The sequence below is a fragment of the Ictalurus punctatus genome, chromosome 8 (genome assembly GCF_001660625.3).
Source record: "Ictalurus punctatus breed USDA103 chromosome 8, Coco_2.0, whole genome shotgun sequence".
In the NCBI taxonomy this organism is placed as follows: Eukaryota; Metazoa; Chordata; class Actinopteri; order Siluriformes; family Ictaluridae; genus Ictalurus; species Ictalurus punctatus.
In genome coordinates, this window is record NC_030423.2 from 22733429 (window position 1) to 22757911 (window position 24483).

The window sequence follows — 24483 nt, forward strand, 5'->3', positions numbered from 1 at the left end:
TGTTTGGGTTTTAATGACATCACATGTTAAAATTATGCAGAAGGCAAGGCAGAGCAAGGCTCAGCAAGGCTCAGATTTGGCAATGCTTTACAATGAGCCACTTATCCAAATTCTGTGCATCATTGTGAATGAATAAATTAGGAATCATATTTTTAACATTTGATTAAAGCATTTGACCAGCCCATCCACCTGCGGATGGTAAATGCTGGTGTGAATCAATTTAATCAATTTAAGTTCATGTAGTGTCTGTGACATAAACATCATGCCCTGCCCGACTTGGGAGGTAACAAGGCACTGCTTCCAGATATCATGTTGCATAATCAACCAGGACTAACACAAAGCGATATCCTCATGTGCACCTTTCTAATTGCCTGACGAGGTCAATGCCAATTCTTTTAATTAATGGCAATGGGTGCGATGGCGCTTTTAGGGTGGGTAGTGAATTCATCAGCTAACATTCACAGCATGCCACACACCACCTGCGAACATTGCTGCAAATAACTGGCCAATAAAAACAAGCCACTCAATGGTTTAGTGTCTCATCCTGGCCCAAATTCCCAACGATGGGATTATTATGAGACATGTCATTGTGCTGAATTCACTGACCATCAATTACTTTCACTTGATCAAAGGAGGGTTTCATCGCACGTCTGCTCAAGAGGGAAATCCCCGAGGAGGATTCCTCCAAATGGCAGGGGGACAGAGCCTCCCTCCAGTGTCTTTGACAGATCGACAAAGCTGATGTCGATTCCCCAGGCAACATCTCGCCAGCCAACGCTGTGCACATCCCACACTGTGCCTCACTACTGTAGGACCCATTCACAAATTTCCCTCACTAATGTCTGAAAACCTGCCCAATTTATCCCCAGAATTAGTGGAACAGTGAGGCGAGGAATAACTGCCACCTCCACACTATACTTTTGCCCCCAGAATTGAATCTTGGAATTGCCAGGCTCACCCGTCGTGCCGGTGGACCTGCCCGGGCTTTACCTCAATCTTGATGGACACAGAAGTTTCTAGCTTTGTGGAGAGTGAGGGAGTTAGGGAACACATCAGAGATGAAGGAGAAGAGAGAGGATTAGGGAAACCCGGGACCAGAAAGCTGGTTTCGAGGGAATTGGCCCCCGTTTCCTCACTGCAGGGATGTGGAAGGGGCGAGGAGAAAAGGACTGAGAACAAGAACAATAGAGAGAGGGAGAAAATAGGGACTCACCTGCTCACTTGCCATGCTCCTCTGCCAGCAGCCACCTCTGACAGGTGCCTCAGAGCTGTTGGGCAAATGCGAATAGTGGCTGAGAAGTGCTGACGGAGCTGTTCGAGGGTGCAGGTGACCCGTTACAAAATGTCCTGCTTTAGGGTAGGGTACTCCAGTAGGTTTGTGAGTCGAAGGTGTTGGGCTTCACCTGACAGTAGAAGCAGGGGGACCACCTCTGTGATGCAGGCCAGTCCCATGCTTCTGTGGCATGCTCAAAGAGCTCCAGGAATGCTTTCATGATGTGGGGCATGGTTGGAGTACCTGCAGGCTGGACCTCCATCTGGACTTGGGCTAGAAGTGCTGCTTCTTCTCCTTGCACAGCTCAAGGAGGGCCTAGTGTTGAGTCTGGTGGAGGCCAGCAAGGGACTTATCAATCACTGCTAGAAGCAAGGACTCCATGGTGGTATACCTTCCTCACTCTCAGGTATCAGCACGAGTGTAACACTTCCCCTGGGATGGCTTGTGAATGAGGATACGGGAGGCAGGTTTGGAAGAACTCAAAAGGCTCTGTATTTTTGTAACTGTTACTTTCGCTTTTCAGCACTTTTATTTCTCACTTTTATTAAACACACATGCACATACATGGCTCTGCATGGCTCACCTCTCTCTCTCGCTCTCTCACTCGCTCTCTCTCTCTCTCTCTCTCTCTCTCTCTCTCTCTGGCTTGTTACTCTCTCTCAGGCTTTCTGAAAGCACAAACAGAGACAAATAAGTCAACTTGTGGTAAAATGAGACCGGTGAAAATCATCAAGTGTTATCTACCAGTTCAACCCACCTCCTGTCTGGACACAGCTGATGTTTAACCCTGCCCCCACCACCACAATTTCACTTAAGGTTCTTGGGTCTTTCAGAGAGACGTGAAGAGACCAACCACTGAACTAAATCCTCCAATTAATCCTCTATAGGAATTCACAAATCCTAGGAAACATTTAAGCTCTTGATGCTGCAGAGTTGAGGCCATTATAAAATTGTGTCAGTGAGCCAAGGCAGTGGGATACAGGTTCCATGATACTGAGAACTCCAGGCTACTAATTCAGTATAGAGCAAACCAGTGTGTATGGTGAGAGGGATAGTGGTTGATCTTACCACTACTACTGGACTGCTGTATAGGGCTTGGATGGTCACATGACACCTTAAGGGAACTAGAGAAATCACCTAAACTAAGGCATGAGACAAGGATCTCTCCTTACAGGCATTTCCCTTTTCTCCACAACTGAAACCTCTCCTTTTTCCTCTGCCAATAGTTTTGCATGTACAAGTCCATTGCTTTCCTCTTCAAACTTGTCATATGAGGAGAGGTTCATTCACTCAACTCTCTGCCAATAACATGTCAATGCATAATTGACAGTGTGCAGCAGGTCAAAGATGGTAGCAGCAGCTGCTTAGCTAACGCTCACCAAATAGTGTTCTTTTTTATTTCCTCTCACTATTTTATCACAAAATGCATATACGTACAAATGCATACATCTCATGTGACCTATAGACCCTACTGGACATTGGAAAATGATGGAAAAACTTTTCATTAAGCAACTACTGCCACCCGTTGTTCACCTGATCTGGATTTTGCAAGATTCCCCCATTTTTATCTCCCAAGAGCATGCACTAGCATCATTGTTGTAGTTATGCATGTACCACCACAGAGAGAAAATAAGCTAATACTAAAACATTAGCTGCAGTCATTAACAAGCAGCAAGCAAAGCACCAGAAGCAGCGATCATTGTTGTTGGGGACTTTAATCAAACAAACCTGAAGACTGTACTCCCCAATTTTTATAAACATGTGTCTGGCCCAACACGTGGTTAGAAAATATATTGTACAATGTTTACCCAAACATTCAAGGAGTCTACAGGACAAGTCCACTAACACCATTTGAATTCTCAGACCACATCTCATTGTTCATTCCCTCTGAGAGGAATATCTACTGATATAATCTACTGAGAGGACAGTGAATACAGGTGTGTGGCCAGAAGGGAGCTGAATCAATGGTGCTGTTCTGATATTATGTCCATAAGACAAAACGACCACAGGAACGTATATAAAATTGTGAACAAATATGCAACATCAGTGAGAGTATACTTTAGGAAATGTTCATGATGTTGCAGTTTCAAAAACAATTAGAACATGCCTAAACCAAAAACCTTGGATGAAATGATAAGTAAGGAACAAGCTGAAGGACGGTACCAGAGTTGCTACAAATAATTACAGACTGCAAATTACTTTTCAGATAACCAAAATACACAGCATATTTGGCAGGGAACACAGATGCAGCAGATGCCTCCCCACAGGACCAGGCACTCTCATTGTCTACAGATGAGGTAAGAAGAATGCTGATGAGAGTACACACACACACACACACACACACACACACACACACACACACACACACTGTGTGAACTGCACCCTAGTTATTATGCACTTAAATGTCTGTGGTAACAAGTCATCAGTACCTTCAATAAAACTGACGTAAATGACTAAGACAAAGGATGTCTCATGGCAAAATCACCTACTCATAGCCTATACTGTTGAACCACATGAAATTAAAAAACTAGATCAAGAGAAATGAGTCAACTGTTAGTCAGCTATTTATAGTTTTGTTCCACAAATATTGAGATGCATTGTTCCTAATAGTACTCAAGAAACAATAAATGGATTAAAAAAAAACTATTTAAGATATCTATATGTATATATCTGTATATATCAATATCTATATACACACACACACACACACACACACACACAATGTATATTATATATCTATACACACACACAACATATATATATATATATATATATATATATATATATATATATATATATATATATATACAGTATCTCACAAAAGTGAGTACACCCCTCACATTTTTGTAAATATTTGATTATATCTTTTCATGTGACAACAATGAATGAAGAAATGACATTTTGCTACAATGTAAAGTAGTGAGTGTACAGCTTGTGTAACAGTATAAATTTTCTGTCCCCTCAAAATAACTCAACACACAGCCATTAATGTCTAAACCACCAGAGCTACATGGCTACAAGGTAGTGGTCGTCTTGGAGGTGTGTTTGGGGTCGTTATCATGCTGGAATACTGCATACATCATGCTCTGCTTCAGTATGTCACAGTACATGTTGGCATTCATGGTTCCGTCACTGAACTGTAGCTCCCCAGTGCCGGCAGCACTCGTGCAGCCTCAGACCATGACACTCCCACCACCATGCTTGACTGTAGGCAAGACACACTTGTCTTTGTACTTCTCACCTGGTTTCCGCCACACACGCTTGACACCATCTGAACCAAATAAGTTTACCTTGGTCTCATCAGACCACAGGACATGGTTCCAGTAATCCATGTCCTTAGTCTGCTTGTCTTCAGCAAACTGTTTACGGGCTTTCTTGTGCATCATCTTTAGAAGAGGCTTCCTTCTGGGACGACAGCCCTGCAGACCAATTTGATGCAGCATGCGGCGTATGGTCTGAGCACTGACAGGTTGACCCCCCACCCCTTCAACCTCTGCAGCAATGCTGGCAGCACTCATATGTCTATTTCCCAAAGACAACCTCTGGATATGATGCTGAGCACGTGCACTCAGCTTCTTTGGTCGACCATGGCGAGGCCTGTTCTGAGTGGAACCTGTCCTGTTAAACCGCTGTATGGTCTTGGCCACCGTGCTGCAGCTCAGTGTCAGGGTCTTGGCAATCTTCTTATATCCTAGGCCATCTTTATGTAGAGCAACAATTCTTTTCCATGAATCTCACCTGGATTCTGTAGATTTATACTTTCAAAGAACTGCTGCAATAATAAAAAAAGAATGACCTGTGCTCAACCCAGACTCTTTCTCACAATCTGCTCATACTGAACATCCTTTCAACATACTCAGTACTGTTTGCCTTTATCCTTCTACAAGTGTGTATTGTAATCATTTATAAACCCACTATCCAGTGCTCCAGGAGGTTGCTTTGTGACAATTGTTAAATATAGTATAGAAATAATGAATGAATCGACACCCTATAGCACGAGTTGCAACTTGACCACTAGATGACCTCGATTTACCAAGTCATGCATTTTGCGTACAGTTGCCAATTGCTCATCTGTATTCAGAAACCAGCCCAATAAACTTAGCTAGGAATGTTTTTTTGAAAAAATCGTAGATTTTTCAGATCTCTAAAACTGTTTAAATCAGTTCAGATCTCTAAAACTGTTTAGCTCTAAACTAAGATTGTATTCTGTATAAGAGTACAAAATTATTAATTGTAATTCAATCTAATACTGGTTTTAACCTTTTAAATGAGTGCAAATTAAATGTATACTGAGCATGCATTAGCAAGACCGCTGTGGTTTCCCTTCCTGCTTATCTCCTATGCTGCAGCACTGACAGGCTTAGCAAAATTGTTATTATCTTCATTTCAGAGATTGCATCAGCCCAACTTTACACTGCAACATAACCTATTAACTTATTTACTTGTTTTTCATTACACCAAACCCACTTCCCTTGCTTAGTTAGAAGTAGCCACATCACTTTTCTTGAGGACAAAAAGAAAGGTCCTGTCACGTGAAAGGCAGAAAACCTTAGCCCTATAGCGAGGTTTAATAAATATAAATCTTTCTATGAGTATTGAGCAGTAAAATTAAATGAGGTCGTAATTAACATGCCACCTAATTATGTAACCCCATGGTTAGCATGCCACCTAAACATGTCCCCCCAAAAGGCACATTTTGTTCAGCCGTTTAAGTTTTACTCTGACTCTTTAACCTAATTCTATTCCATATCTCATGGACGATCTATAAGTATATGCAAATGACAGTTTCCTGGAAGCCTATTTTACTCTTGAAACAGTTTTGCTAGATGGAAAGGATCGGTGCAACTGTGCAACCAGAAAATGACAGAATGAAACACATGAAAAGCAAAAGGTAAAAACAGACTTACCGACAATATAAATGTGCACATTACACTAGATTAATACATTATATACAGTCATGTTAAAAAATAAGTACACCCCATGGAAAGTGTTGGCTTTTTTGACATATTTGAACGAGCAAATATTTGATCTTCTTTGAAACAGTGCCTATTAATAAAGGTGATACACATAAAATTGAGATATTTGTGTTATTTTCACAATGTAAATGAACGAAAAAAAGATCAGTCACATGGAAAAAGTCAGTACACCCCAACATTTATCACACCTTCAAATCCATAAAATTAGAATCAAGTGTTTGGATGCCAGTGATCAGAACCTGATTCGGAAGTGCAGGTTGAACCTGTCTTATTTATATCCCTCTCATATCTAGTGCCTGGTGTTCCCTTTGCTACTGATTGTGGTCTCACCATGCCAAGATCTAAAGTGTTCTGTAAGGCTTTCAGCTAAAAAGGTTGCGGATGCCTATGAGTCTGGCAAGGGATTTAAAAACATCGACAAATTATTTGAGATACATCATTCCACTGTAAGAAAAATAATCTATAAACGGCACATATTTCAAACAACTGCCAATTTGTCCAGGATTGGTCGTCCCAGCTAATTGAACCCAAGAGCAGACTCCAAAATTCCATCACAGGATTTGCAACTGTAAGTCTTGCAACTATTGGTGTCGAAGTGCATGCTTCCACAATAAGAAAGAGATTGCACAAAATTGGCCTGCATGGGAGGCATGTCTTAGTTTTTGCAAGACTACAGTTTGCCAATGAGCACATAGGCAAAGACCAGGCCTTATATAATGTGATCTGGACAGACGAATCAAAGAAAGAGTTGCTTGGCACAGACAAAAGGCAGCTTTTCAGGAGAAGCACCTCATACCAACTGTGAAGCACGGTGGTGGAAATGTTATGGTTTAGGGTTACTTCACTGCCTCAGAGACTGGACAGCTTGCATTCATTCATTGTAGATAATTAGAGGCCATCTGTCTGAAAGTTGGAGTAGAACCAAAAGTGGACCTTTCAACAGGTTAATGATCCAAGCACACTAGCAAATCCACCAAGGAATGGCTCAAAAAGAAGAAATGGAAGGTTATGGAATGGCCTCAAAACCTGGATTTGAATCCCATTGAAATGTTGTGGGAAGATTTGTGGGGCAGTACATGCAAGAAAACCCTCAAACATTTTTTAACTGAAAGAATATTGCATGGAAGAGTGGTCAAAAATTCCAGGAAGCCTGGCGAACAATTATGCAAAATGCCTACAAGAAGTTATTTCTACTATATATATATATATATATATATATATATATATATATATATATATATATATATATATATATATATATATATACTGGATATAAAAAGTCTAAACACCCCTGTTAAAATGGCAGGTTTCCCACCCTCAATGTGAAATTACAGTGTATTAAGTGAAGAACAATCAGAAACATTTTTAGGGAAAAATAATTTTTTTTTTTAAAAATTACAAAAACTGGTTGCATAAGTTTCCACAGTCTTTTATCATTACGGATGTGGCTGTGTTCAAAAGTAGTTATCATACAGCTGTTATCAATTAAATTATTCTGATTAACCCCAAATATAAATCAGCTGTTTCTGCAAGATTTTGTTCAGATCTTGGTTTCATCTTACTGCTGAAGCCATGGTCCGCAAAGAGCTTACAAAACATGTGTGGTATCTCACTGTCAAAAGGAAGGGGTATAAAAGAGGTGTATAAAAGAATTTCCAAAACATTAAATGCACCATGGAACACCGTGAAGGCCACCATCAACAAATAGAAAAGATGGAGCACTACAGTAACATTATCAAGAGCATGATGTCCCTCCAAAATTTACAGAAGGAGAAGTCAAAATATTACCACAGAGGCTGCCAAGAGATCTACAGCACCGTTAAAGGAGCTGCAGGAATATCTGACAAGTATTGATTACTCTCTGCATGTACTGATTAATCTCTCGTACTCTTCAAATTTCTGGGCTATGGGGTAGGGTTGCTAGACGGAAGTCCTTTCTCACAAAAAACATCCACGCCCATCTACATCACCCTAAATCATGTGGCAAAATGTGTTATGGTCTGATGAGACCAATTTCAAAAGGTTTGTTTGGTGCATACAATCACCACTAATAGTGAAGTGGTGACTAAACTACAGTGAAGCATGGTGGTGGCAGCATCATGCTTTATGACTGATTTTCTTCAGTCAGAACTGGGGCCTTTGTCAAAGTGGAGGGATGGCTTAACCAAAAGTAGGTCAATGTTTTTGAATGATCTAGTCAGAGCCCAGACCTGAATCCAACTACAAATCTGTGGGGTGACCTGAAGTGGGCTGTGCATAGGAAATACCCTCACAATTTGATGTTTTTGAAGATAATTTTTCAAGAAAGAGTGGGAAGATGTGCCACACAGCCAAAAGACTGAGTGGTGTTATAAAATCAATTTTGATTGATTCTGATTGTGTTTTTTTTTTTTTTTTTTTTTTTTTTTTTACATTTGACTGTAATTTTACATTGAAGGTGGGAAAAGTTCTCACATGATTTATGTCATTCTGTTACATTACAAAAACTTGTCATTTTAATAGGGGTGTGTAGACTTTTAATATCCATTGTAGAAATCTTTAATGATTGCCTAAATTGTGAGTGATTATAGGTAAGACATCTGTCAGTGTGATTACTTTAAGATTTTATCATGTTTAATTCACATTTTAACTTTGTTTACAGGTCTTGATGACCTGTTGTTGGAGAATATCTCAATGTTCAACATTGAAATGACGTGTTCAACTGTAAGCTTTTGACATTGTGTAACATGGATGTGTCTGCAAGCGTGTAGCACTAACCACTTGATTTTATCATCAAAGATTTCTATAATCACAGGAAACATGAACGAAGTGAGCAATCTAAATTTATTGTCATGTGCTTTATGACTGTGGTTCTCAAGAAGCAGTGTGGGGACACTCTGAGGTCTGGGAAAGACTATCATCTCCTATTAAATGGGTTATTTACATTATTATTACTTAGTTATTATAATTATGAGCCTAATTCAAGTCAAAGGGATTAAAATGATACCAGTGATGTGTTCCTTACAGGACGTTCCTAATCTAAAGATGAATGATAACCTAAATTACCAAAACATAGATTAGCAAAAATGTGACACAAATATACATTTGAACACTGTTTGTACCACAGTGCTAATGAATTCACAATTCTGTAATTATTTAACATTTATGTAAGTCTCCAGTTTCAGCGCTTTGTAACAGTCAGAGGTAAAGCTGTAACTTTACGTTTTCCGATATCTTCGGGACAGAGGAGTTTATGCTTTTGCAATTTCTCTGTAACATGACATGTGCCTCAGATGTGGCACAACATTTAACATAACTGATAAACGTAACATTAATAATACAATCCCATTTTTCATTGTTTCATTCCTTACTCAGCTTTGTAGGTGTAAAGTTCAGGATTGTACATCATTTATTTTATGTGCTTAATATTCAAGTAGATTCATTATATTTGTAAAGTTAATGTGCTGCAGTCATTTACTTTAAGGATGATGACGGTCATTTTTACTATGAGGCTTCTCTGTGTGACTGGTTGAGACTGAAATTAAGAATTAGATGGAAAAGGAAATATGTGCTCAAGAGCTTATGTACAAGTCAGATAATCTGATAACCCGTTAATCTTATGACTGTTGGGAGGGATCGTCTTTGAAAAATTTCCACTAAATTTACACACAGCTACGGTTTACTGCATTGAGGGTTAAATGAGTAAATAATGCAGAGTCAGTGGTAATCTTTTTAATGCTTGGGCTTTTACAAACTGAATTCAGTTTCTAAACTCTAAAGGGTTCACAAACTTTCAAGCACCACTGTATGCTCAAAACTATGACTAATTATTTCCATAGGACATTTCATATACAACGTACTTTACATGACTAAAATCAAAATAAAAGAACATAAGGCATAAATTAGATAATGAAATAATTAAAAATAAGTGTAACGACTAAACAGAAAGACAAAAACAGTGTTTTAAATTTGGACTTAAAAATCTTTAAAAAATCTGCAGCATGTCTAAGATCTTTTTAGGCTTTTAAGACCTTTTTAGGCTTGGATTGTCTTTTGTTGTGTTTGTCATCAGAAACACTCTGGACTCTAAGCTTACACATTTTGCCATTCTTGCCATTTGTTTTTACAAGTTCTTTGTTTATTAGTTTAGTATTCAGGTTTATAAAAGTTATTTGACAGCATCTCAACACACTAATGCTCTATAAAAATGGCCCTAATGTTGAACTATAAAATCATGAAATAATCATAAAATGTTTAGTAATGATCAAAACGCCAAGCCAGCTAGATGAAAAACACAACCTCATCAAAACCTCATGTGTGTGTGTACTACTGTCAGAAATAAAGTTACAAAACTACACTTTTCCTTTGTTCATCTTTTACCTGAAAACATAAATATGGTTTCAATATAGTGTATCTTAAGGACCACAGCACATATACCTTCTTGAGTAAAAGATACACAATAAGGCCGAAACGAGATCTCCGTGATGGTATCACATCATAAACCAGAAAGAGTACAGTTTGGTACTTTATTTCTGTGGGTTTAGTCACATTAATCTTAGAAAACCTTTACTCCTACTGTTATCTGCCTCTGTGGTATTTTTTCATCATCTAATCACATTTCATCTGCTTTAATGTATTTTTTTTTTAAATCACACAAATGAAATGCATGAATATGCATGCATACGTGAGTTGCATATTTTGTCAAATGTTTTAATCCCCCTGTACACTATTTTAAAGCTCAACATCAAAACCATTATTGCAAAATGTGTTGAAATAATTAAGCAATTCATTGATTGTTCCTTTTTAATTAGTATTATTTATTTTTTTGCAATGATGTCACTGTTATATATTATGTTCTGTGCTGCCTTCTGCATCAACGCATGCTTGTAGAAGAGATTTTATCTCAGTGCGACTCTAGCCTAGTTACAGTAAATAAACGTTTAATTTTTTTTTTTTTTTTTTACAAAATTATGAAGATAAATTAAACGAATTTGATTAATTATAATGATTTAAAATAAATACATTATTTGAATAAATTGACTTTTACAGAATTTGGAAGATGGATTTATCCAGTGACTTACAGAAGTGCTTTGAAGACACAATACACAATATTAATATAGTGTTAGTACATATAAAGGAATTGATAATGAAATATCTGATTGAGAAATTAAATAACTTATTAATTACATTATTTAATTTTTACTTAAACGAATTAATTAAACACTTCATTGTTACCAGCAGATGGCGATAGAGAAAGCATTTAGTTAAAACTATATGTAGTTTTTGGTTTATATGTTTGTTTGTTTGTTTGAGCGCCCTCTGGTGGTCAGCAGAGGCAGCAGCAACCGTCTGTCTAGGTTGTCAGGGTGTGTCCGAAATCACAGCAAATTTACTACATAGTGCACGATTTCAGGGGTCCCCCGATTTGTAATCTCGCCCAAAATTTTAGTGTGGGATGTCTATTTTACTCAATAAATCACACGTTGTTATAATGTACTTTAGGGAGTACATTCTACAGCTAAGTGCACTTGAAGAAGACATGCGACCTTTATAGTGAATAGGGCGTGTTTCTGGTTCGGGATATAGCCATAGTAGACTGGTAATGGTGAGACATGAAACGTGATGGACTTTATATAAGGGAATTTTAGTGTAGCTAACTAAAAGTCACTCGGTCAATGAGTGATTAAAAAATAAAACAAAACCGATATTGAACAAAAGCGATTATTTGTGTTTACAACGAATTAATGTTCTGTATTAGTGTGCTACATACACGGTATAGCTAGTTCGCTAATCTAGTGACTAGCAAGTGTGGCGCCATTTTGAAATACGAATTGTAGCTAGGATACAGGAGAGAGACCTGAGCGGGGGGGGTAAACACTGCAATTTGATTGGCTTATGCAAATGAAATATTTTTACGCATATAGAGATAGCGAGTAGTCGAATTTTCAAACATGAGATCTTAATAAAATAATAATAATAATAATAATAATAATAATAATAATAAAACAGTCCAATTAGAGGTATACTCGTCACTGTAACCTACTAGCCAATCATCACATAAGGGGCGGGATTAACGGAATACGGGTAGGACATAGCAGTTCCGTCGACTTCTAACCGGCCGCCGAATCAGAACGCCTGAGTTCACGCGCCAAAACTAAGTAAGCTAAATAAACCATGGAAGTAAAATTAGACGGACCGCTCCGTAAAGAGCTCGCCGACTCGGTCTCCTCCTGCCGGTTGCTGGTTGTTGGAGCGGGCGGCATCGGCTGCGAGCTGCTGAAAAACCTCGTCCTCACCGGCTTTAAAAATATCGAAGTGGTAAGGAAGGAAAAGCGCGTCGGCGGCTCTCTTTGTGAGGCCTAAAACGTGGGCGGAATCTCAAATCACCTCATAGTCAATATTGTAGGGCACTACGTCACTCGCATGAGCTGTTCTTTCCGTGCCCTAGATAGTGTACATAAGTAGGAAGGGAGGAGTCGATTTGGGGTTCAACCTAACTAGTTCGAGTTAGCTTCAATTTTTTCCTCCTAGCATCACCAAGGAGCTAAATATTAAGAAAAACCATAGTTATTTTCAATTAGCTTTTTATTAACTATTGGGTTTACGTCAAATCCTAATCATTCTAAAAATATATACATATTTGTGTTCAGTAAATTGAACGGGCTTCACTAACGTTAAGCTAGCAAGTAGCAAGCTAGCACCTCTAGTTAAACTCTTAGATGTAATTGCATCCAGTTATTATAAACTATTTTTAACAGTAAAAGTATAATTACCTTATTTTTTACACTGAGCAGTAACCTAATTTACTCCTGAAGCTAAATGTGAGACGTGTGTGTGCTGGTCATACGGAGCAGCTAAGCTAAAACTCATAATAAGCTAAGGTTAACCGGCTAGTTGCATTATGTTGAATATAATATATAAAGAAGTACTGTTTTTAATTTGCATATTTCAATAAATTCAACCTCTTCTAGTAAAAAAACTTAAAAAATACAGTAGGTACTCTGCAAAAGAGTATAATGGTATTTCTGTTTTATCTATATAGAGCTACATGTATATTGCACAAAATTAATCAACACTGTTGATTGTGAATGCTAACTCTTACTGTCTGCACTTGTCCAATTGCACAGATAGAATTTTACAAAATTGTAAAGCCATGAAAGAGTTAAGTCACAAATAAGACTTCAAACTTCAGGATTCTGAAGCTTGTAGCCAGAAAAGTGCACAAAACATATCATGTCAACCTCAGATGCTCTGCTCACGTTATGTAAGGAATAATACATAACAGACTGAGCGTTATGTTGGCAATGATTACACAGTTAAATTTATAAATGAATCAAAAGTCTTATGGTTTATAATTAGAGTTAATGCCGTGGAATGTCCGAGAGACTTGTTAGATCCATTGCTTTGTAGAAGGACAATGGAGACTATTTCCATGAATGTTAAATAATAAGCGTCACCATGTCAACAATTATGTTTTTCTTTGTTAAACAACGTAATTTTTTTTTTTTTTAAAAAGTGTCTATTAGTCTTTGTTAATGTGGAGTGTTCACTGTACCAGTCCCTCTATGTGAGCTGTTAATATAGAAACGATATCGTATTCGAACGAATGCTTTAATATAAACCCGTTATTTGTGTTACAGCCAGAACTGCTGTCTGAGCTGTAAACAAAAATAACGCATGGATTCTGACCAATCAGATGCCAGAACTGTTGAAATGATTTTAAAGTCAGATTAAAGTGTTTAATCTGCTGTTTCGATGCAGATCGACCTGGACACGATTGACGTGAGCAATCTGAACAGACAGTTCCTCTTCCAGAAGAAGCATGTTGGGAAGTCCAAAGCACAGGTATATCCCCCCCCCCCCCCCCCCCCCCCCCCCCCCTCTCTCTCTGTGTGTGTTTGTCTGTCTGTCAGTTTTTATCTCCACCTTTGTTTCATGTGCGCTTATGCTTTTATTAATTTCTCTTTCAGGTTGCTAAAGAAAGTGTGCTGCGCTTCTGTCCTTCCGCTAACATCACGGCGTATCACGACAGCATTATGAAGTGAGTCGGTGAAGTGATTGCAGCTTCTCGTTCAATCTCTCCTGCATCGTCAGTGTCAATCGTTAAGTTTTGCAGTTTACATTATCAGGTCACGTTTTTTTTTGTTTTTGTTTTTTTTTGCTCCATAAAAGGTTATAAGCATGAAATGAACGATCAAGGTGGATAATATAAGAGTGAAAGTCATTTTGATTCACTTCTATGTCACAGTAAAAATATTTAATAACACACAATATTAATAATGATTAGCAAGAGCTAAATCAAAATGCTTGTTGTAAATGTAAACGCTCCTTGCAAATGATTTACAAATAAATCTTGATTTACAAATAAAGCTTGATAAATGAGGCTGAATGTTTGTTCAAAACTTGAGTGCACAGCATTTCTGCAGCTCTACATAGTCGACCAAAAAACAAAACCCGGCATGTTTAATTCACTTCCTACAGTCGAGTCTAAAACAAAACTTTTTTTTGAAAAAAATACGGTTTAATCAAAACATGGATTAAATGTGCGTCCATCTGTTGAAGCATTGTTTACGAAATCCGCTGAAGTCGTGTTCGGGATGCACAGAAATATCAAGTGTGAACATTGTCAATAACTGGTGCGAACTAAAAAAGTTAAGGTGTTTTATAAAGATTGTGTTGAGAGACATGAGAGTCTTGTGTGTGACATGAGTTTCTCTGTTCATCCTAGTCCAGACTACAACGCCGAATTCTTCAGGAAGTTTCAGCTGGTCATGAACGCTCTGGATAACCGAGGTATGCAAATTTTCTCATTTTCAACGCAGTGTGTGCAAATGCTTCTTGTTTGTCGTTAGCGGAAACTCGATTTGTTTGTCTTCTCCAGCGGCCCGGAATCACGTGAACAGGATGTGTCTGGCAGCGGATATTCCCTTGATCGAAAGCGGGACGGCGGGATATCTCGGTCAGGTCACCGTCATCAAGAAGGTGAGATGATGGTTGGACAAGGTTTTCACATCTGCATGAACAGCTAGGCATGGTATATTTTTGACTCTGCTTTCTTTTTTTTTTCCTGCAGGGGGTGACAGAGTGCTACGAGTGTCAGCCCAAACCCACGCAGAAGACTTTCCCTGGCTGCACCATCCGTAACACTCCCTCCGAACCCATCCACTGCATCGTTTGGGCCAAGTACCTCTTCAAGTATGCCTTCTGCTCACAACACTTCATATAGATTGTTTCAGCATTGCAGCATAGTATGTCTTCAGTTTAGAGAAATAATGCTCAAACCTTTTATTGGCAGGGACGCCTTGTGTTTATTTGTGAACATATTAGGCCTGAGTTGACTTTGGTGCCTGGACCCCTAAGTATAATAACTTAGTCACTCTGGGTATCAAAATAAAAGAAAATCATGGAATAAGTATGACTAGTGCTGGGCAAAACAACTATAAATGATGTCACATTACAGTTCTCAATATCATGGGTGTCACAATAGCTTTTACATATCTTTACATATTTTTTAAAGCTAACCTGATTTTATGGCTGCTATAAACAGCTGATTTGTTAGTTTTGAGTCTTTAGAATTGTAAACATCTTTGCACTCGCTTTTTTTTTTTTTTTTTTTTTTTTTTTTTAAACGCCTCAGTTTTGCTGGCAGTTTATTAGCAAACCAAAAAATCACGACGCGTATCGCAGATACACCATCAGATACTGTGATGTGATTTATTTTATTTATTTATTTTTTTTATATTGGTCCCCGTAGGAAGTATCTCATTCACCCAATGTGTCAATCGAAGCAGGTTTGTAATACAGATGGATATTTCTGTGATGCATGATATGGATAGAAATGTTAGGTGTAGTATCACACGTATAAAATAGACATTGTTTTTTATTTTACATGTCCAGTAATAAACGATAACCTAAAGACGCCTCCTTTTTTACCGTACGGCTCTCGTATTCAGACCTTACAGGATTTCGCAGCGGTTTTTTTTTGTGATTGTTGAGGCCAGAAATGCTTGAATTTGCTGCAGCTTTTAAAAAAGTTGCGGTGTACCTTGCAGAGGTGTTTTTTTTTTTTTTTTTTGTGCTGATTGTTTTGCACGGTCTTTCGCAGTGTTTTTAATTGTTTTTGGTAAATGAGACCTTTTAGCTGTACTCATGTTTGACGCTCGTGAATTTGAAGAGGGCTTTGGCTGAATGCACGTTGTGATGACATGACGTGTCTCGGCCCAAATCCTGGAGGGACTGCATATTGTGATGTCGTGCAGCTCTAGTTTTATTGTAGTTATGGCAAGAGTGATGAGTTGTGCTGATGTTTTATCAGTCAGCTGTTCGGGGAGGAGGACGCGGATCAGGAAGTGTCCCCCGACACGGCCGACCCCGAGGCTGCATGTAAGTGACTCCTCCATGTCTTTCTCGATTACAAACCATCTGCTTATTTTTCTTTTCTCTTTAACGTAAACACATGCTCTGCTTTATTCGCTTTCATTGTTTATACGATATAGAAATAGAAGATTTAGTAGCCCTAGCAAAATAACATTTCATATTAAACGGTGGCCAGATTAACTTATTTTGTCTGGGGGGTGTGTGTGTGTTGTGCTTTAGGGAATCCTGAAGAAACGGCAGCGCGAGCCCAAGCTTCAGATCAGGACGGAGATATCAAACGCGTTTCTACTAAAGACTGGGCTCGCTCTACAGGCTACGACCCCGTCAAGCTCTTCAACAAGGTCCGAAGAACTGTAGAAAGTGCTGGAAAAGGGGTTGAATCAGAGTCATTTATTTTTAAAGTGAAGCTGTACAAATCCGAGCATTAACATTTTCACCAGGACTAATTCCTTAAGCGGGTGTGACTTTGAATTGCATGCTAGAAATGTTTCCCGTTTCATTATTTTCACATACTTTGTCAACAAGTATTTATTCACATCGCCCAGTTTAAATGGTTTTGTTTGTATCGGAATTGCATATCTCTGATGGCTGTTCGGAGAGTAGGATTTGACTCACAACAGGTCAGGTGACTCTTTTGGACTTTTCCTCAGCTCTTCAAAGATGACATCATGTACCTGCTGACCATGGATAAGCTGTGGAAGAAGAGGAAAGCGCCCGTGCCGCTGGATTGGTCCGAAGTGCAGCAGCTTGGTGAGGAGTCTTGTATTAGACAATTACACTATATAATTAAAGCCCTGTATGATTGAATTAATCTTCCCTAGTCCACTAATCATAGTTGCAGTTAAAATTCACCTATGAAGCTCCACTCTTCTGGGAAGGCTTTCCACTAGATTTTGGAGTGCGAGTGAGGATTTGTGTTCATTCACACATTCTACAAGAGCATTAGTGAGGTTGAGGTCAGGTGCTGGTGTTGTGTGAGGAGGCTCCAATTCATCCTGATGGTGTTCAGTGGGATTGAGGTCAGGGCTCTGTGCAGGACACCTTCTTCCAACCTTAACGCACCATGTCTTAATTAAGATCGCTTTGTGCACAGGGGCATTGTCATGCAGAAACAGGTTTGATATCCAGTGAAGAGAAATTATAATGCTACAGCAAACAAAGATATTCTGTACAATTGTGTGCTAGCAACTTTTGTGGAACTTTTTTTGTTGTTTGTTTTTTTTTTTTTTTTTTTTGTGGAAGAGCCACATATGAGTGTGATGTGCCGCTTTTTACCCGCAGGAACTTTCCCCAGGAACTAGGGACATTTGGAGGTACTCTGTGTGTTTCCACCATAGGAACCAGGGTCTACATTAACTTCTGGGTAAAATATTTAGCCCTCGCAAAGTCCCTTATCGTGAGGTGGTACTTTTTCAAAAGCCAGGAACTTTGGGGGTGGGAGTTGGGCGTTGAACATGCTGATTGGTTGAGTGCACACAGCCTTTTATTTTCACCCACCATTTTTAAAAGTCTGTTGTGGTGCGTACAGTAACAGTTGTTTATTGCGATTTGAATCAACACTATGGAGTTTCTTAAAAAATATGACCGATGGACCGACAACAAGGTTCGGGCTTTATTAAGTATTTATGCCGAGGACGAAATACGAAAAAAAACGGCAACCTGCAATGAAAAAGTATACTTAAAAATATCAAGTGGGTTAAATGAGCTGGGCATTGTTCACGCAGGAAAACAGTACAGAGAGAAGCTCGTGCGTGCGTGCGTTCGTCTCCGTCATCTCAACAATAGCTGATAAAATCCATTTGCTTACTTTATGTCTAGCATTACGAGCATTCTGAATTCGCTTTACTACCACTGCTTGTGTCTTCCGGTGTTTTCTCAATTACCTCTTTAGCAAAGCAATACATCACAATCAACAGCACAGCTTGAATCTCCTCCATATTGTTGCAGTGTCATTAACAGATTTCAGAAAATAGACAGTCTGTTTTTAAAACACGAACCTTTATCCAAAGATTTTTGGATTACTGACCAGCAATTGAACTTGGACTGCAGCATTGAGAGCGCTGAATCCTAACCACTAGACCACCAGTTTAGTTGCAGCAAACTCTCTTGTTACTGTTTAAATGTTTGTGTTCCAATCAGAGCCTGCTACCTGTTTTTATGAGCCAAACAACGTTTTACATTAACATATTACATCATTAAAATCAGCTGGCTTAGTGTCAATAATCAGTTTGATTGTAGCATACTTTAAGGCGTCATATCCTCGCCATGGGCTTCTTGTGCGCAGTCATATGTCATATGTCTAAATGCAGACAACAAAGGTCTGGAGCGATCAAATGGTCCCATGAAAAAAGTTCCTGGGATTAATTGTTCCGGGTAATTTCGGTGGAAAAGTGGCTATGGTCAGATGTCCACATACTTCTTGTCATATAGTATATAGACTTTGACTGCCTGTTTAGTGTGAGTAATGTGTGTGTGAGCAGTGAACAGTCAGGACGAGGTGTGTGGCACGGGGCTGAAGGATCAGCAGGTGCTGAATGTGTCCGGTTACTCTCAGCTCTTTCAGCACAGCGTCGAAACACTCCGCTCACAGCTGGCCGAGAAAGGGGAAGGAGCCGAGCTGGTTTGGGACAAGGTCAGTGCACTGATGGAACATTATGTTCACTCAGTCTCTTTTTCTCAACCACACACTAACTCTGACCGGACAGGCTGAGCAAACACACACACAATACAAACACACACACTGTTATTTTGATCTAATACTGTTTCACATTGGGAACGCTGATCATGTTAAAAACAACACTCTCGGTTGCCAGGATGATCCTCCAGCCATGGATTTTGTGACAGCGGCCGCTAACCTGCGCATGTACATCTTCAGCATGAACATGAAGAGTCGCTTTGACGTCAAATGTGAGTGTGCGTGCGCGCACACGTGTACCGGAGCGTGTGCTTTCTTTCCCTCTTATCATATTTGTTTACGGTGAATCAATATTTGCTTTTGATGGTTCAGATTTCACAATAGCAGCATTTTTCAGGTTTTTTCAGTGTTGTGTCCTACATGATGTAGCTGACCGTTATGTGTTTGTGTATTTGGGGGGGGGTGTTGCTTCCTCCTCTAGCTATGGCCGGGAACATCATCCCAGCCATTGCCACCACTAATGCAGTCATCGCGGGCCTCATCGTGCTGGAGGCCCTCAAGATTCTTAACACAGACTTCCAACAGTGTCGCACGGTGAGAAACGTGATTTCTTTTTTTGTTTGTTTGTTTGCTTATTTTCAGGCCTTGTTTTTCTCTCTCTCTCTCTCTCTCTCTCTCCTGCACTCTTAGGAGTGCCTTTAACACTTTCCCGCAGTACGTTGGCATTCCATTTCAATCAACTTATCAGACTTTTTCAATCAGTTTAAACAAATGAATTATTTTGGCGCCACAAGTACATTTTATAAGATTAGTCAGGACTCTGTTGGGTTTCTGTGTGTAGAGTATCGTGCCTCTGTATTTAGCTGCTGGTGAGAAGGGCAGTGGGGAAAGGGGAGGGGTGTGAGCTCCCTGCTAGCTAAACAATTCCCACCCCTTCACTACAATCTTGGTACAGAGATAAAATGGACAGCACAACTAAAGCTTTTTTGATGGTAATGTTTTTGGACAATACTATATAATATTGATATTGTTATAAATTGGTGCGGTACTTTTTTTTTTTTTTCTTCCCCTGAAATAGTTATTAGTTATTTTTACAGATTACAAAGCAGCTATTAATGGTTTAGAAGTTACAATTTTATGCAGAATTAGTTTCTTTTTCTGTGTTGAATAAGTTTTATTTACCATCTAAAAAAAATTGCTGTTAATAATGGTCTCATTTTTTCCATTAAAAAAATATATTTCTATGCGTTGTTTTTTTTTTTGTTTTTGTTTTTTGTGGTGTTTTTTTTTTACTGGTAGCTTATTAGAAAATCTGAATCACCCATCATGATTAAAACCGAAACCATCCATCAGTTGCACCAGTTCAGACCTAATCAATGAAGCAACCACAGCAATGTTTTTCTTTAGATTGAACAATGAAAGAATTAATGATGCCCAGAAAGTAAAAATCTACTCCAGTCTGGAGTATGAAGTAGTGTTGTGCCGATAGACAATGATACCAGGGATCGGTGATAGTCAGAGATATCACCAACAGCTGAAGCCTTTGACGATATGTCAATGTGATACTTGACTCATTTTCCCATTAATGTATTTGTGGCAGCGGGGGCGTGGTGAAGCGTCAGCTGTGAACGGAGGTGGGTGGAACTGACTGGAAACGCTTGACTGTTCTCACCTGTGTGGTGTAATTACTGGAAGTGATTTTGTTTGTGTCTCACTGTGCATTCAAGAGAGAGCCCTGGAGAAATGGGGGAGACAGCTGACCAGCACTGAGCCGTTTGTGTGTGTGTGTACGTTCAGTCGAACCGCTGAAAAGTGATGGTAAAAGAATAAAGCTCCGTTTGAGTTTAAAACCTGCCTCCAGCTTCCTCCCGAACTTGGGAAATATTACTTGGGAACTATACGATGCCTTTGGCTTCTGGGTTAAAACCGAAATATTACCAAATAGGCGACATGACATTTTTCTTTACCACAAACTCCAAAAACTTTGCTTGCAAAATGACATACGGCGCGTCATTTCTGGTGATAATATAAATAAGTAAATAACTACATGATTACTACCTTATTTAAATATACAAGTCAATAAATGAGTAGATAATTCAGCAAATACGTTTTCAAATAATAACTATTGCCCTGCTCTCGCGCGATATTATCGTGTATCGGCTGATGGTTGGACGATCTGACTATGGAGAAGATCGCCCAACACAACGGAATATTGGCGCCAAGTACTTAATTTTTTGGATTTTGTTTTTATGCCTGATAACATCTCTGGGTACCTAATTGTTAGCAATGTGTTTGTTCTCTCTCTCTCGCTCTCTCTCTCTCTCAGATCTTCCTGAACAAGCAGCCGAACCCCAGGAAAAAGCTGTTGGTACCGTGTGCGCTGGATCGTCCTAATCCAAATTGTTACGTGTGTGCCAGCAAACCTGAAGCTACGGTTAAATTAAATGTGCACAAAGTAATTGTGCAGACTCTACAGGATAAGGTGAGGCATCAGGGGAAGCTGCAGTCTATTTGAAATCAATAAATTATCAACATCTTTAAAGGTGCAATAGCCGATTTTTCTTGTACAAATAACCTGCAAAATAGGCAAACATGGGTTTACAAAATGGTTTAAACCTTGACGTCAGGACGAAAGTACTGTGTGGCTGAGAAAACTCGTGTTCCAGTCTTACCTAATGCACCTTAAAAGGACTTCTTTTTTTTTTTTTCTCCTCACATTAGCAGCATTTTTTTTTTTCACTGATTGATATGCTTTACATTTTACACTCTGTTTTTGATGACATCATTTATCTTGAGCATGTTTGCCATCAAGAATAGCTATTGTTTACCCAGGAAACATATAAATTAAACTATTGTAACATGGCTAAACTTGGGGTTACTGATAGATGAAAAACATTTGTTTGTGTTTATTGGTTAGATCCTGAAGGAGAAGTTTGGCATGGTGGCGCCGGACGTGCAGATAGAGGACGGCAAGGGGACGATCCTCATTTCCTCAGAGGAAGGAGAGACTGAAGGTGAGCCTGCAGTTCATTAGCAAACCGGAATCTCTGATTCTAGTATTTTTATTGTTTTTTTGTTCTAATGTTATCGTTTCGGTAGTAACCGCTCATTCAGAGGGAATTATATAACAAGCACTGGACAAATAACACTTTAAAAAGTGTGTAATCGTTGATATGGTGATGTTTTCTGTATAGAGACATTTAATTTGTAACATTTCTGGAAGGAGTCTCCAGTGTCGGCGCTTTGTAGCTGTCAGAGGTAAAGCTGTAGCTTTTCCGACATCTTCAGGACGGAGGAGTTTACACTTTGCTGTTTCTCAGTAACATGACAAACTGCATGTTTTTGTTTTGTTTGTTTTTGCTTTGGATTTATTGACTTTGAGAGAAAAAGGCTGTTTTTTTTTTTTGTTTGTTTTTTTTTAAATCAGAAGGGGGGGAAAGAAGGCTGAGAAGAACAGCTGTTTATAGTTGCTATAAAAAGTGATAACAGGAACTAAGTTCAACATTATATTACAACATTAAATGTAACTATAAATAGATAAGTACTATGATCTGTTTTTCTTTAATGAAGAAAGCACTGTATTCAATGGGAAATTGCTGCAGTATAAAAGGAATAAAGCGGTTCAGGACATGATGTTATTGAAATGTTGGGGTGGTAACAGTAACTGCAATTCATTACACCACCCTGTTGCATGAAACCATTCTTATCAACTTTTTTTTTCCTCCTCTGTTTGTAGCAAACAATGGCAAGCTTTTATCCGACTTCGGGATTCGGAACGGCAGCCGTCTTCAAGCTGACGATTTCCTCCAGGATTACACACTTCTGGTCAATGTTGTGCACTGGTAAGAGTGTGTGTGTAAGAGATTATGTCGAACCTGAGACATACAGTACTAATTATCTCTGTGTGTGTGTTAGTGAGGAAATGCCGAAGGATGTTGAATTTGAGGTTGTGGGTGATGCCCCTGAGAAAGCTCCAGCCACAAGTGCTCCAGAGCAAGAGAAGAGCATCACCAATGGCAACAAAGACTCTGCCCAGCCCTCTACCTCAACAAAAGGTAAAGTTACAGCTTTAAACCCCTTGTGGTAACATGGCAAAAGAAGTGACTATGAATTAGCCGTTCTGTGCATTTTTTAAATGAACCCGTTGTTTTCAGTAACACATTTCTTTTTTTCTCTTGTACTCAGCTGTGGCTGAAGAGGATGACGTTCTCATCGTAGACTCTGATGAAGAACCTTCCTCTAGCACCATGGACGTTTCCACGGAGACCAGCACCCTGAAGAGGAAGCTCCAGGACGCCGATACGAGCGAAGCGGCGCCCAAACGCAAACGCCTTGACCAGCAGCCGGCCGAAAACGACGACGATGACATTATCGCTCTAGACTAGCGAGTCCTCTCGTCTTCCCTCCATACAGAGGGACTTCTTCTATTTGTATTTTTCATATTGTTTCCATTAACGACCTTGTGTAAATATACGTGTACAAAAAACCCGCTGAGCGCTTCATCAGTGTCTCTTTCTTCTGTTTCTTTATATTTTTCCAAACAGAACAAACAGACTGTCTGTGTTTTGTTTAATGAGGACTATTCTCAGATTGCTGAAATGCTTGCTGAAATTGTCTTTCAGAGTAAGCATTATGGTTATTAATAGGGTTGTATTTCCTGTTTGGAGGAGTAGAAGGCTGAAGGAAACACGTAATGTATTTTGGTGTGTTTTATCATCAATGTTGAAGATGTTCCATATTTATTATTTTGTATGAACTTGCATAAACCAACAAAGGCAGGTGCTCATTTCACAGTATTTTTCTTTGTTCAGTAAGCTTCTTTCTCCAATATAAAATGTTGTATCCATGTTTTTTAATGAAATTTGATGGCAGTTATTTATTCTCCCTACGAGTTGTCTTGTGTTTTGTTCCACTCAAACAAGATTCTCACGCTCAGGTATTAAAGACTTTATTTTACTCTGATTTAATCAGATTTATGGCAGTCTAATCAGTTCCAGTTTATGCACCAGGCCCAGTATCCAGCTTTTATGGAAGGAGTAAAACACTGGGATGTTCTGTTACAAGAAAATAATCAACAGTGGGGTGGGGTGATGAGGCGGAGTCACTGTTGGCATCCCTTAATTGATTATTTTTGCTATAACATGTCCCCAAGAGGAAAAAAACACATTTGCCTCCAATTACACTTTTCAAAGATGTTATATCCATTTTATAGCTACGTTCAATGTTGTGGGTTTTATAGTTAC

General features: G+C 39.1%; 1 protein-coding gene across 1 annotated transcript; it reads left to right on the forward strand.

Annotated features, from left to right (window-relative positions):
- Positions 1 to 12301: 12301 nt before the first annotated feature.
- On the forward strand, positions 12302 to 24128 carry uba2 (ubiquitin-like modifier activating enzyme 2). Its single transcript, XM_017474267.3, has 17 exons — positions 12302 to 12546; positions 13990 to 14073; positions 14199 to 14269; positions 14957 to 15021; positions 15110 to 15210; positions 15302 to 15423; positions 16544 to 16611; positions 16825 to 16946; positions 17256 to 17355; positions 19086 to 19237; positions 19419 to 19512; positions 19722 to 19834; positions 21567 to 21722; positions 22158 to 22254; positions 22977 to 23082; positions 23156 to 23295; positions 23426 to 24128. The coding sequence occupies exons 1-17, from the start codon at positions 12403 to 12405 to the stop codon at positions 23623 to 23625; spliced, it is 1935 nt and encodes a 644-aa protein (XP_017329756.1). The 5' UTR covers positions 12302 to 12402; the 3' UTR covers positions 23626 to 24128.
- The last annotated feature ends 355 nt before the right edge of the window (positions 24129 to 24483 follow it).

What these genes read in the sequence shown, in the direction of transcription:
- uba2 (XM_017474267.3), top strand. Translation starts at nt 12,403, where the DNA reads ATGGAAGTAAAATTAGACGGACCGCTCCGTAAAGAGCTCGCCGACTCG. An exon ending in GAACGCTCTGGATAACCGAG is followed by an intron (nt 15,022 to 15,109) that starts GTATGCAAATTT and finishes TGTCTTCTCCAG; the next exon opens with CGGCCCGGAATCACGTGAAC. An exon ending in CTGGTCAATGTTGTGCACTG is followed by an intron (nt 23,083 to 23,155) that starts GTAAGAGTGTGT and finishes TGTGTGTGTTAG; the next exon opens with TGAGGAAATGCCGAAGGATG.